General features: G+C 39.8%; 1 protein-coding gene across 1 annotated transcript; it reads left to right on the top strand.

Moving 5' to 3' along the window:
• The first annotated feature begins 2,170 nt into the window (after positions 1 to 2,170).
• Positions 2,171 to 11,858, top strand: LOC146653768 (transmembrane protein 120A-A-like). Its single transcript, XM_085379480.1, has 12 exons — positions 2,171 to 2,239; positions 2,399 to 2,517; positions 7,597 to 7,713; positions 7,811 to 7,870; positions 8,034 to 8,129; positions 8,219 to 8,308; positions 8,384 to 8,449; positions 8,551 to 8,612; positions 9,211 to 9,303; positions 9,991 to 10,055; positions 10,799 to 10,867; positions 11,017 to 11,858. Exons 1-12 carry the CDS (start codon positions 2,171 to 2,173, stop codon positions 11,128 to 11,130), a joined length of 1,020 nt encoding a protein of 339 aa, XP_085235606.1. The 3' UTR covers positions 11,131 to 11,858.
• The last annotated feature ends 910 nt before the right edge of the window (positions 11,859 to 12,768 follow it).

Below are 12,768 nucleotides of genomic sequence, written 5' to 3'. Positions count from 1 at the left end.
CAATCGCATGGGTGCTGCTGTTTGACTGAGGAAGAATAAAGTAGTCGTGGTAAGCCAATCACACGACCACTTCAAGATGACAAATCAATAAGGTGATATATGCTAGCTTTTAAATTGTGTCGATAGGCCTCGTAAAACTAGAGTCATGATAAACAATATATACGCGGCGTTTTTTCCTCAATAATTTCGTCACGTTTACTGTCTAAGGACAGCGCTAGCAATCACTCTCTGCTTATGAGCAAAAAATAATAAAACAAAACAAAAAAACAGCCCGTTCGTGTCGACCAATCAAAAAAAATGATACAACATCACATTTGGTTGTTTAGGAAGAGGGGGAAGTTTTAGGCGTGATGGCCAGAGAGAGAGAGAGAGCAGAAAAAGAGAGAGAGCGAGTTTTGAGATGTGTGAGATTTGTGACGTTTAGTGTGTTTAGAGTGTGTAGTTAATGTTTTGTCTTGTGTAGTTAGTGTGTAGTGTTGTGGATAGTTTTGTGTTGTGTGTCAGAACAATGAGGCGACTGTTGAATGAAAACAGGAGTGATACTGCTGCTGCTGTCAGACCTGCAGGTATCAGGCTGTGATGTTCTTTATAGTGGACAGAAATTATTTTTTTGGAGTGGCACAAATAATATGTGTGGCATCTTATTGAATGCAGAACAGCTGATTGTTCTGTAAATAGTTTGAATGGTTATTTTTTTAAAAAGGTAAAAGATAAATGGCTGCAAGTAACTTTGTTGTTTGCAAAACTTGTACATATGATTTTAAAATTGACAATTTATATTTGCATTTAAAGTTATGAAATATGATTCATTAAACATGTGTGTGGTTATTACAGTAAAAAAATAACCTTTTCTACTCTGGTTTTATGTTTTTTGTCTGATTTTAGATCAATTGTGTTAATACGGTGGGTCAAAATGAAAACATGACTGTAAATTCAGACACGTGAGGTTGTGCTGAAAAGAATGATACCAAACAAGGCAAATAAACTGTTTTTAAAGGTGAAATGTAGAAGTCAAATCAAAAGTAGTTAAAAATGGCCAGTTACACCCTGGACTCCAGAGGGTTAAACATTTTTCTTTAAAGTAACACAATAGTTACTTTTCAAGTAATTAATTACTTTTAGAATATTGTAACTCAGTTACTTTTTTTTGAAGAAGTAACTAGTAACTATAATTAATTACTTTTTCAAAGTAACTTGCCCAACACTGTGAATTACAGGGATATGGGTAAACATGCATGGATTTAAGGTAGTAAATGTAGATGAGTTTAAATTCCAGGGGTCAACCATCCAAAGCAACTAGCACAGTGCACAAAAGAGGAGTAAAAGAGAGTGCAGGCAGAGTGGATGAAGGGGTTAGGGTTGATTTGCGTCAGAAGGATGTAAGAGTGAAAGGGAAGGTTTACAAGATGGTAGTGAGACCATCTGCTATGATGTATAGTTTGGAGACAGTGGCACAACTAAAATGACAGGAGGAAGACCCAGGATGGACAAGAGTAGTAATGAGTAGATCAGGACAGCTCAGGTTGATTAATTTGAAGAAAAGGTTTGAGAGGCTCGGCTGAGATGCTTTGGACATGTGCAGAGAAGGGATGGTAGATATATTGGACAAAGGATGCTGATGAAGCCACCAGTCAGGAAGAAGACCACAGAGAAGATTCATGGATCTAGTAAAGAAGGGCACACAGAGGGATCGTAGTGATACGGTGAGATGGAGGCATGATTCTGTGTGGCGACCCCTAAAGGCAGCAGCCAGGAAAGAAGAAGATTATTCAAAAATACAACTTATGTCACAATAAAATTACACAAGTATGGCTTGCAGTAGTCCAATACAATCCACTAGATGCTGCTAACATGTAGCAATATAAGTGTGTTAAATAGCATGGAGCTGGATGTACTATGGCAAAAGTGAAGACTGCAATGCAGTTAACAATGACCTGCCACCTTAAGCTCTGCAGGTGATAAATTAACACTGTGATAAAAAGAGATTAATGTCCAAGACAAAATCTTGCACATTTGTACCAGTCAAAGTTCACTTTATGCAATCAACTGCACATGGAGACGTGATCCACACCCTGGGAATACTTCGCCATCACATTTCAACTCATTTCATGGTGCTCGAACACCATCGACCCTAAGCTGATGTGCTGTTTTTAGCGCTACTGTTTACAAAATGTCAGAAAATTTGAAAAACATCCTGGGGGAATGGAAAGGTCTGGAAGAAGAGTATCAGCAACTTCAGGTAAGAAACTGCCCATAATCGGGACAGCCTTGCACTGTATATTGAATATATGATGTTCTTTTACAGATCCACAGAAAGCTGAAAAAGTTGAAATATTGCTTCTAATTGATATGTTTCCTGTGTTGTTGTTTATAACCTTGTGTTCTTAATGTCCTGCAGGAGACACACAGAATGTATTTAAAGAAACTGGATGAACTTTCCAAACTGCAAAACAACTGCTCTTCCTCTATCTCCCGTCAGAGGACAAGACTGACTGAGATATCCCAACTGGTGAAAAAGTAAGTGTGAGTCACAACTAGAGATACACACGTACACAGATGTACAACAACGTAAATTATATCTTGCGTTGCATCATAAGAATTGTGGGGAGTTCTGCTCATTTCAGGTGTGTAAGCCTTAAATTGAGTCTTACAACTAATATAGAGAACTTTATACAACATGCCTCATTCACACACAAAACTTTCCTACACCTAAGTGCTTTCTTTCTAACACTCACACTCAAATGAACACATCCAAGAGAAACTTGGGCTTTATACCTCGTCCCACATTCCCATAACCCTCATCCAGTGTGTTGCTACAAGACCAATGGCTGAGCAGCATTAACACTGGCTGCAAGTCTTTAGTCCCTGCAGGGGTCCAGGTCACAGCCTATAATCCTAAACTGTTTTAAATAGCCATACAAATATTAAAAATCACATTTCCACAAAAAACAAGCAAAAAAGAACCTCGACAGAACATAACTGAAATACTATCGCAGTTCTAAATTTATGATTTGAACGTTTTATAGCGTTGGCACACTCACCAGTTCACCACAAGTGTTACTTACTTACTAAATTAGTTAAATATTAATTGTGGTGGATGACACCACAAAGAAATTTAAAAGACCTGTGTAAATTAAAATTAGTGCATTAAGGCAAGGCAAGGCAAGTTTATTTGTATAGCACAATTCAACAACAAGGTGATTCAAAGTGCTTTACAGAGACATTAGAAACAAGAACAAATAAAAAGCATGATTTAAAATTGAATAAAACAAGCAAATAAACTAACTAACTAATTAACAAACAAACAAACAACAGTATATAAAATCAAAACAGATAAAATCAGAACAGTAGATAAAATCAGTAGTTAAATGTAAGTTTTGAAATTTAAGCTTAAAGTGTGGATTTGGTGCTTTATTCAAATGCAGCTGAGAACAGGTGAGTCTTCAACCTGGATTTAAATAAACTGAGTGTTTCAGCTGATCTGAGGCTTTCTGGGAGTTTGTTCCAGATATAAGGAGCATAAAAGCTGAATGCAGCTTCTCCGTGTCTGGTTCTGACTCTGGGAACTGATAAAAGACCGGATCCAGATGACCTGAGGGATCTGGATGGTTCATACTGGGTCAGGAGGTCATTGATGTATTTTGGTCCTAAACCATTCAGAGCTTTATAGGCCAGCATCAGAACTTTAAAGTCTATCCTCTGACGGACAGGCAGCCAGTGTAAGGACCTCAGAGCTGGACTGATGTGGTCCACTTTTTTGGTCTTAGTGAGGACTCGAGCAGCAGAGTTCTGAATGAGCTGTAGTTGTCTGACTGATTTTTTAGGTAGACCTGTAAAGATGCTGTTACAGTAATCAAGCCTACTAAAGATGAATGCATGGACTAGTTTTTCCAGGTCCTGTTGAGACATCAGATCTTTTATCCTTGATATATTCTTGAGGTGATAGTAAGCTGACTTTGTTATTGTCTTAATGTGTTTTTCTAAGTTTAGGTCTGCATCATCACTACACCCAAATTTCTCGCCTGGTTTGTGGTTTTTTGGTGTATAGATTGAAGTTCTCTGGTGACCTGTAATCGTTTTTCTTTGGCGCCAAAGACTATTACCTCAGTTTTGTTTTTGTTTAGCTGGAGAAAATTGTGGCACAACCAGTCATTGATTTCCTCAATGCATTTACCAAGAGCCTGTACAGGGCCTCGGTCTCCTGGTGACATTGTGATATATATTTGTGTGTCATCTGCATAGCTGTGATAGTTTATTTTGTTGTTGTTTATAATCTGTGCCAGTGGGAGCATGTAGATGTTAAACAGAGGGGGTCCCAAGATGGAACCTTGGGGAACTCCTCATGTGATACTTGTCTGCTCAGATGTGAAGTTACCTATTGATACAAAGTATTTCCTGTTTTCTACGTATGTTTTGAACCAGTTTAGTACAGTTCCTGAAAGACCTGTCCAGTTCTCCAGTCGTTTGAGTAATATGTTGTGGTCAACTGTATCAAATGCTGCACTGAGATCCAGTAAAACTAAGACTGACATTTTTCCACTGTCTGTATTCAGACATATGTCACTAAACACTTTGGTCAGAGCGGTTTCAGTGCTGTGGTTCTGTCTAAAACCTGACTGGAAGGCATCGTAGCAATTATTCTGTTTTAAGAAGTAACTGAGCTGTTGAGAAACTGCTTTTTCAATGATCTTACTTAAAAACGGGAGATTTGAGATCGGCCTGTAGTTGTTCATTTGTGTCTTGTCAAGATTGTCCTTTTTCAGTATAGGTTTAATTACAGCAGTTTTTAGTGATTCTGGAAACACACCTGATAATAAAGAAAAGTTGACGATCTGTAACAGGTCTGACTCTAAAGTCTTTGAGACCTTTTTGAAAAAACTTGTTGGCAGGACATCTAAACAGCAGGAGGAGGAGTTCAGTTGACCTAAGATGTCCTCCAGGTCTTTGCTGTTAATAGGTTGAAACTGTTTCATGGTGTTTAAACAGTTTTTTGGTGGACACAGTACATATCCTGGATCTGCTGTTGATGTACCAATTGCTTGTCTAATTTTTTGGATTTTTTCAGTGAAGAATTTGGCAAAGTTATTGCAGGCCATGGTCGAATGAAGTTCAGCTGCCACTGACACAGGAGGGTTTGTTAGCCTGTCAACTGTAGAAAATAAGACCCGAGCATTATGGCTGTTTTTAGTGATGATGTCAGAGAAGTAGGACCTCCTTGCATTCCTCAGTTGTAAATTATAATTGTGAAGTTTTTCTTTATAGATGTCATAGTGAACCTGGAGGTTTGTTTTTCTCCATCTGCGCTCAGCTTTCCTACACTCTCTTTTTTCATTTTTCACCAGTGTGGAGTTTCTCCATGGAGACTTTTTCCTTCCAGAGATAACCTTCACCTTAATGGGAGCAATAGTGTCCATTACATTTAACATGTTAGCATTGAAGCTATTGACGAGCTCATTGACTGACCCTCTGGACAGGTCAGGTGTTAATGGGAAGACCTGGTTAAAAATTGCACTACTGTGTTCAGTTATACACCGTTTTGTGATCACTGTTGTTGATATATTTGTGTGGGCTGAGATTTTACTTTCAAAGAAAACACAGTAATGATCAGACAGGCCCACATCAGACACAGTAACCTTTGAAATGCTCAGGCCTTTGGAGATCAGTAGGTCAAGAGTGTGTCCTCTATTATGTGTGGCCTCTGTTACATGCTGAGTCAGCCCAAATTTGCCCAGAGTGTTACTCAGGTCTTTAGTCCCTTTGTCCTGAGGGTTGTCCACATGAATGTTAAAATCCCCAGCAATAATTACACAGTCAAAATCAACACAGATCACAGACAGCAGTTCACTGAGGTCATTAAAAAAGTCTGTGCAGTATTTGGGAGGCCTGTAAACATTAAGAAACACAACTTTGGATGGGGCCTTCAGCTGTAAAGCCACATATTCAAAAGACTGAAAACTTCCAGGAGACAGCTGCTTACATTGAAATGATTCATTAAATAAGACAGCAACCCCTCCTCCTCTCCTGCTCACCCTGACCTCACTGATAAAACTGTAGTTAGGAGGGGTCGTCTCGATGAGAACAGCTCCACTGTTACTTTGGTCCAACCAAGTTTCAGTTAAAAACATAAAATCAAGGCTGTGCTCAGTGATTAAATCATTAATTAAAAATGTTTTCCCAGCTAGAGATCTAATGTTTAATAAAGCCAACTTAAGTGTTTTAGAGGTATTACTTGTCCCCTCATGTTTGGGAGCAGTCTGTGGCACACAAGGTATGTTTACTATGTTTAAAGATCTTTTAGAGTGCAGCTCTCTGTGTTTTGACCAGGCCACATGTCTCCTGTCACCTAAAAGTACAGAAATTTTAAAACCTTCTAGTAAACAGGGTCCCAGCTTCTCCTGGGAAAAGTCATCACTGCCATAATCCTCACAGCCCGGACCCTTCACATATCACATATCAGACTGCGGAGACAGGGCATGAAGAGGAACTAAGGGGGGCGAGGCTGGGCAATGTGACTTCGATTGCTCTGTTGAGGGTGGGGCTCGATGGCGAACCTTTGGCCGCTCTGGTGGGGGGTTTATGGGGGACAAAAAGGGATTGGGACGGGGGGTAGATCTGAGCCCAGCATTGACCCGCTCCATCATCTCCTCAGTGAATTTCAGGTGTGGCGAGGAGGGAGAAAGGGAGGGGGAGGAGGGTGATGGCCTGTCAGGGGTTTGGGGGAATGGGGAAGGTCGTGGTCCCTTGTCCTGGTCGTTGGTGTTGTTGAGAGAGTTGGAGGCAAATAGGGACCCCTCTTCTTGCCTTAGATGTCTCTCCTTTCTGAGGCTCTTCCTCAGATGCCATGGATGTCTCTCCTTTCTGAGGCTCTTCCCGGGTGGGGGCAAATGGAGCTCCTCCTCAAGGTTTCTGCTGGGCTTTGTCTGTTCTTGGAGTGCTGTTTGTTCCTCTTTATGAGATAACTCCTCGTTTATCTCAGCCTTGGCACCAAGCACGGATGGATGACGTATGGAATAAAACAAGTTAGAGGTGAACAGTTTCACCCCTGACTTGTTAAAATTAAATCCATTTGCTTTGAACAGATGCCTGCGTTCCCAAAAAATATTAAAGTTGTCGATAAAATGCACTGAGTGGTCAGTACATGCTGATATAAGCCATTTATTCAGTGTAAACAACCTGCTGAATCTCTCGTCTCCTCCTCTGACCGGCGGTACAGGTCCACTGATGAATACAGCTGCATTCAGAGAGTTTACAGTATTTAGTAATCCAGTAAAGTCCTGTTTCAGAACCTCCGACTGAAACGGACTTTTACAGTGAATTAGCCTACGGAAAAAATAGAGCCAGTCAGGTTACACACATATCGTCACAGACAGTATGATGGAAAACATTTAGGGAGTGCATGCTGCCATGCAGTTCATTTTGGGTCCTTAATTTGCATTTGCTCCAACTTTCCACCAGGTTTTATGAATTAGACTCAGTAGTTTTGACGTGTCCTCACTGGCGAAGAAATAAACAACAACAGTCATATCTTTGGTTTTAGAAGTGGCTGAGACAATTCAATGATGCAAAGTTATCTTGTGCTCTTATGTCACTTGTCAGATCCAGCAAAGGGTCATCAGAAGAAGATGCCAGGATTCTGGATGAAATAAAAGAGAAAATCAAGATTCGACCAAATGCTTTCTTTCAGATGGAGGCTTTCCTTCCCAAGAAAAATAGGTAATCAATAGCTTTTAAAATATAAGCTGACTTTCATTAAATAAAACACTTTTTTAACCTAAAGAGAAAAAAATCATGTGGTTGTTTGATCTTACAGCCTATACCTCAGTCTGGTTCTTGGAAATGTGAATGTCACGCTTTTCAACAAGCAGTCAAAGTAAGTTTGACCATCAAACCCAAAGCGCCGAGTATAATTATGCACCACTTTTATTTATCCAGCCACACCTCTAATATTCAGATAAGTGCTTTCATTGGCACAGCTGTCCTCAGCTGCTGGATTTCGACAATCCTTCACTCTTCCCGAACTTATGCTTTTGCAGATTTGCTTACAAAGATGAATATGAGAAGTTCAAGCTGTGCCTCACAGTCCTTCTGCTGCTGTTCTCCTTCATTTGCTATTTCTTTGTGAGCTACAGGTAAGGCGTAATGTCATCATTAATAGCTGAATGCAACTGTGTGAGATACAAGCTGACACTGTTTCTCTAAACGTAACACTTGGCTTTAGATTTTCTGACGTAATCCTCAATTTTCTGCTGGTGTGGTACTATTGTACCTTAACTATCAGGGAGAGTATCCTCATCACCAATGGCTCCAGGTCAGCACCTCCAATCACGATCATCTTTTTCATAAATTGCTACGACCTATTTATTAAAGAACTTGTGCATTACAGAATCAAAGGTTGGTGGGTTTTTCATCACTACATATCAGCGGTTTTGTCCAGTGTAATGCTGACTTGGTGAGTAGAATAGGTTAAAAAAAACAAAACCCTGATGCTCTTTAAAACACATTTAAACTCTAAATCTTTATTTACAAATGCCCTCCCTTTAATCCTCAAAGGCCAGAGGGAAACCTGTACCACATGTTCAGGAACCAGTTCCTCGCCTACTCTCTGTATCAAAGTAAGTCTTATTTATTTCACACTTCCAGCTTTTCTTTTCTTTTCTTTTTGTCAATAGAAAATTGTACTTAGTAGTCAGTATAATCTTTTAATATCATAAGTTTACATATGGTAGTGATAGGATGTGCGATCTTTAATACTCTGCAAAGGCTTTGTGTGCATTGCAGAGTGCTCTTGCATTCACAACCACATCCTGGGAGCACGGGAAAGGTCGTACCTTCTTTTATTGTTTTACGGGAGGATAAACGTAGCTATGTCAGTTTTAGTCTATGTGCCTTTTTTACATATAGATGAACTGTTGGATTTTCCAGACCAGCAGGTTTAGGGAAGTCGTTTATAGGGTCACACTCTGACACACACACGCACACACACACACACACACACACATACACATACACATACATATACACCTCCACATTCCAATGTAAGGAACAAACACCCACTCACTCTCGTGCGAGAGCTCAGAGCTGCCCTTGCTAAGCAACAAGTAAAACTGTGTGTTCTTCCTATCTGATTCTCAGCTGAAGAAGTGTTTTAGAACATATCTCTTAACACTTTTTCAAACCAAACAAAACCCTGATGATCACTGTTTGCTTCAGGTTTCGTTCAGTGTCTGCAGTGCTATTATCAGAGCGGATGTCTGTACAGACTGCGAGCCCTGGGAGAAAGACACAACATGGATCTGACTGTTGGTGAGACACTCGTAGCAGGCAGATTTTATATTCATTATTCATTCTCACAGGTGCACACACACACAAACTACACCCTTTTTGGCTCCTACCTCAAAGCACACTGTGCGCTGTCGATATTACGTGCTGCACAATAATGTTTAATATTTAGTATTTACTGTTATATTCCCATAGATCATCGTGATGTTGCTTATTGTATTGCTCTCGTTTTCTTGTGCTTGTTTTCTTTTTTCTTTCTCAACAGGTGATCCAGGTGATTGATATATGTATTTTTTTTTTTGTCTGCTTATTTAGTTGGTTTTTGTTTTTTTGCCCTTTATCCCCGTCCCTCTTCTCCGCTGTTTTTTCCCCCTCTTCCTTTCTCCCTTTTCTTTTCCTCATTCAAGTCTGTCCCGTATCTAGCAAGTGAAAATAAAAAAATAAATAAAATAAACAATAAAAGGTGAATCAAATAGACCATTACGGCAAGGCTGGGATGGTCCATTTGGTAAAGTAAATCCGTTGGGCATCTTTCCTCGCCTTTAGACAATAATTCTGATGGCAAAAGAACCAAACGGGACAGGCAAAAAAAAAAAAAAAAGATTTTATATTCATTAAATGAAATGTGACCACAGGCCTCGCTGTAATCATATATGGAAGTAAAAACAGACCTACAAAAATAGAAAACTGTTGTGTGTTTTCTGTATTTAGAGGGATTTCAGTCCTGGATGTGGAAAGGGCTGACGTTTCTTTTACCCTTCCTGTTTTTTGGTCATGTGAGTACAGTCTGTGTGACACTGACAAGCTTCTTCTTATTATTTTGCATTTTTAAAAAAAGAAAAAAAAATCATGCTTTGTCATGGTTTAGATCAGGAATGTCAAAGTCATTTTACACCGTGGGCCACATACAGGCTACTTTGATGTTAAATGGGCAGGACCATTCAAAAACATGAATAATGTGTGTAAAATTACAGAAAAAGTTCTGCTGGTTCATTACCCAGACTGTCCTATAATAATAAAAAAAATGTATTATTATTTTTTACTGCTAACTCACTGTAAATCAAACAAAAAACAAAAAGAAGCAAACAAAAAAGAGACATTTCCATCATAATGGAAAAACAGGTAATTTAATTATTTTTGGTGTAAGGTGAATGGCAAGGTGGGGGGTGTCTTTATCAATGGGAAAAACTGTAAAACTTATGACAAGTGAGACAGCTGTTAAAAAATCTATTCTCTCCCTCACATTTTCTCAAGATGTCCAGTTGGCCTGTTTCAGGTCTTTTGCGGGCCTTTCCTGGTCCCCGGGCCTCATGTTTGACACTCCTGGTTTAGATGGAATAGGCACTGATAAAAATGCTGATGTCATGTAAGACTTAATATCGACTGTATTTAGGCAGCTGGAGACAGTGTTTGGATTTTTGCTGATCTTGATAGCAACTCGATCTTTAGCATTCCTCTGTGTCTGCGTACTACAATCACTACTACTACAAACCCTGAGGCTTCGTGTTTTGTCTCTCAGTTCTGGCAGCTCTTCAACGGGCTGTCTCTATTCAGAATGGCTCAGCTCCCAGAGTGTAAAGAATGGCAGGTCAGTGGTCTCATACACACCAGGTTTTACAGTTTCTATGTGACATCCAGTCACCATTAGCACAGATTACATGCTGGTAACTGTGTGTTTAGGATACGACTCATCCTCTTCTGCTTACTCATGTTCTCTATGCTCTAATGTCATGCCAGGTTTCAGTGTGTGGGCTCTGCTTCCTTATTCTCTTCGCGGGAAACTTCTTCACCACTGTTGCAGTCGTTCGTCAGAAGTTAAAGACCAGGAATCAGAAGCCAAAGAGCCTGTGATGCAGGAAATTATTACAAGGAGGCACAGTGGTCCTGAGTTCAATTCCACCATCAGACCGGGGTCTTTCTGTGTGGAGTTTGCATGTTCTCCCCGTGTTTGCTTGGGTTCCCTCCTGGTACTCCTCCCACCATTAAATGACATGCAGATTGCTGGGATAGGTTAATTGATTAATCCAAATTACACCATAGGTGTGAATGTGGGCACGAATGGTTGTCTGTCTCTGTGTGTTAGCCCTGCGACAGACTGGCGACCTGTCCAGGGTGTACCCTGCCTCTCGCCCTATGACAGCTGGGATAGGCTCCAGCGCCCCCCGCGACCTTGAAAAGGATAAGCGGAAGCGAATGGATGGATGGATAGACTTATTACAAGTGTATTGCCTTGTATTGTATGCATTGTATTGTGTAAAATGACTAATCACTCGCAGTTAAATGTTCAGTTATGATCCACATCACTTACATGTTCAGAGACAAGCATCACTCTCCAATAAAGTCATTATTTTACAGATTTTCTGCAATTTTGTTTGTAGCCCTTAATGTTATTTTGACTGTTCAGCTATATTTTATGTTAAATGTTATAATGAGTAATTCACGTTATATTTTATTTCTCTATGTGTTAAACTAATGATTAGCAAACAATACAGCCTGGGCTAAAAATAAAAAAAAATCAGTGTTTTTTCCATTTCATGTTTTATTGTTAATGCTCATTTGGTGTCATCATAATAAAGTGCCTTTACAGTTATTAATAAACAAGAAAATTGACTGAATTTCTACTTTAAACAAGGAGCTGGAAACATTCCTCAGGGATTTTGGTCCATATTGAAATGATAGCATCACTCAGTTGATAAAGTTTTGCCAGCTACACATCCATGATATGAATCTCCTGTTAAACCACATCCCAAAGGTGCTCTACTGGAGTGAGATCTGGTGACTGTTGAGGACATTGGAGTACAATGAACTCATCGTCTTGTTCAAGAAACCAGTTTGAGATGATCTGAGCTTTGTGACATAATGTCATATCGTGCTGGAAGCAGCCATTGGAAGATGTGTACTCTGTGCTTACAAAGGGATGGATGTGATCGGCAGGCTGTGGTTTTTAAACGATGGTTAGTTGATGTTTAGTTGGTACTAATGGGCACAGTGTGCCAAGTATCCCCCATACTATCACAACATCAACTATCACTGATAGAGGGCAGGAAGAAGAACAAGCAAACTCCACACAGAAAAGACACTGGATTTGAACCCTGTGAGGCAAAAAGACCAGACAACATTCTTCCATTGTCCAACTTTGGCGTCAGCTGTATCCTCAGTCTCCTATTCTTAGCTGACAGGTGTGGCACCCAAGATGGTCGTCTGCTTCTATAGCCCATTTGTGTCAAGGCGCAATGCCGTGTATCCAGAGATGCTCTTCTGCATTACCAACAAGAGGCAGTGGCTCTATTTGCGTTTAGAGACAGCTGAGCCGGTGTACCAATCAAAGTACATGTTTATGTGAGGTGATATTACAGAGTACAGACGTCAAGTCTACTTTGTCATGTTTTAGTAACTGAAAAAGCCTTCAGTTATTTGTATTAATGAGTAGAGAAAAAAAATCCTACAGTTCATCTGAATAGAAACAGATTAGAAGGAAATTGTGTATTT

This window comes from Rhamphochromis longiceps, linkage group LG14 (assembly GCF_057381845.1).
Source record: "Rhamphochromis longiceps isolate RC_006_pf linkage group LG14, R_longiceps_female_GT1.1, whole genome shotgun sequence".
NCBI classification, from domain to species: Eukaryota; Metazoa; Chordata; class Actinopteri; order Cichliformes; family Cichlidae; genus Rhamphochromis; species Rhamphochromis longiceps.
This window is presented reverse-complemented; position numbering and strand designations above follow the sequence as displayed.

What these genes read in the sequence shown, in the direction of transcription:
- LOC146653768 (XM_085379480.1), top strand. Translation starts at nt 2,171, where the DNA reads ATGTCAGAAAATTTGAAAAACATCCTGGGGGAATGGAAAGGTCTGGAA. An exon ending in CGCCTACTCTCTGTATCAAA is followed by an intron (nt 8,613 to 9,210) that starts GTAAGTCTTATT and finishes TGTTTGCTTCAG; the next exon opens with GTTTCGTTCAGTGTCTGCAG. An exon ending in CAACATGGATCTGACTGTTG is followed by an intron (nt 9,304 to 9,990) that starts GTGAGACACTCG and finishes TTCTGTATTTAG; the next exon opens with AGGGATTTCAGTCCTGGATG.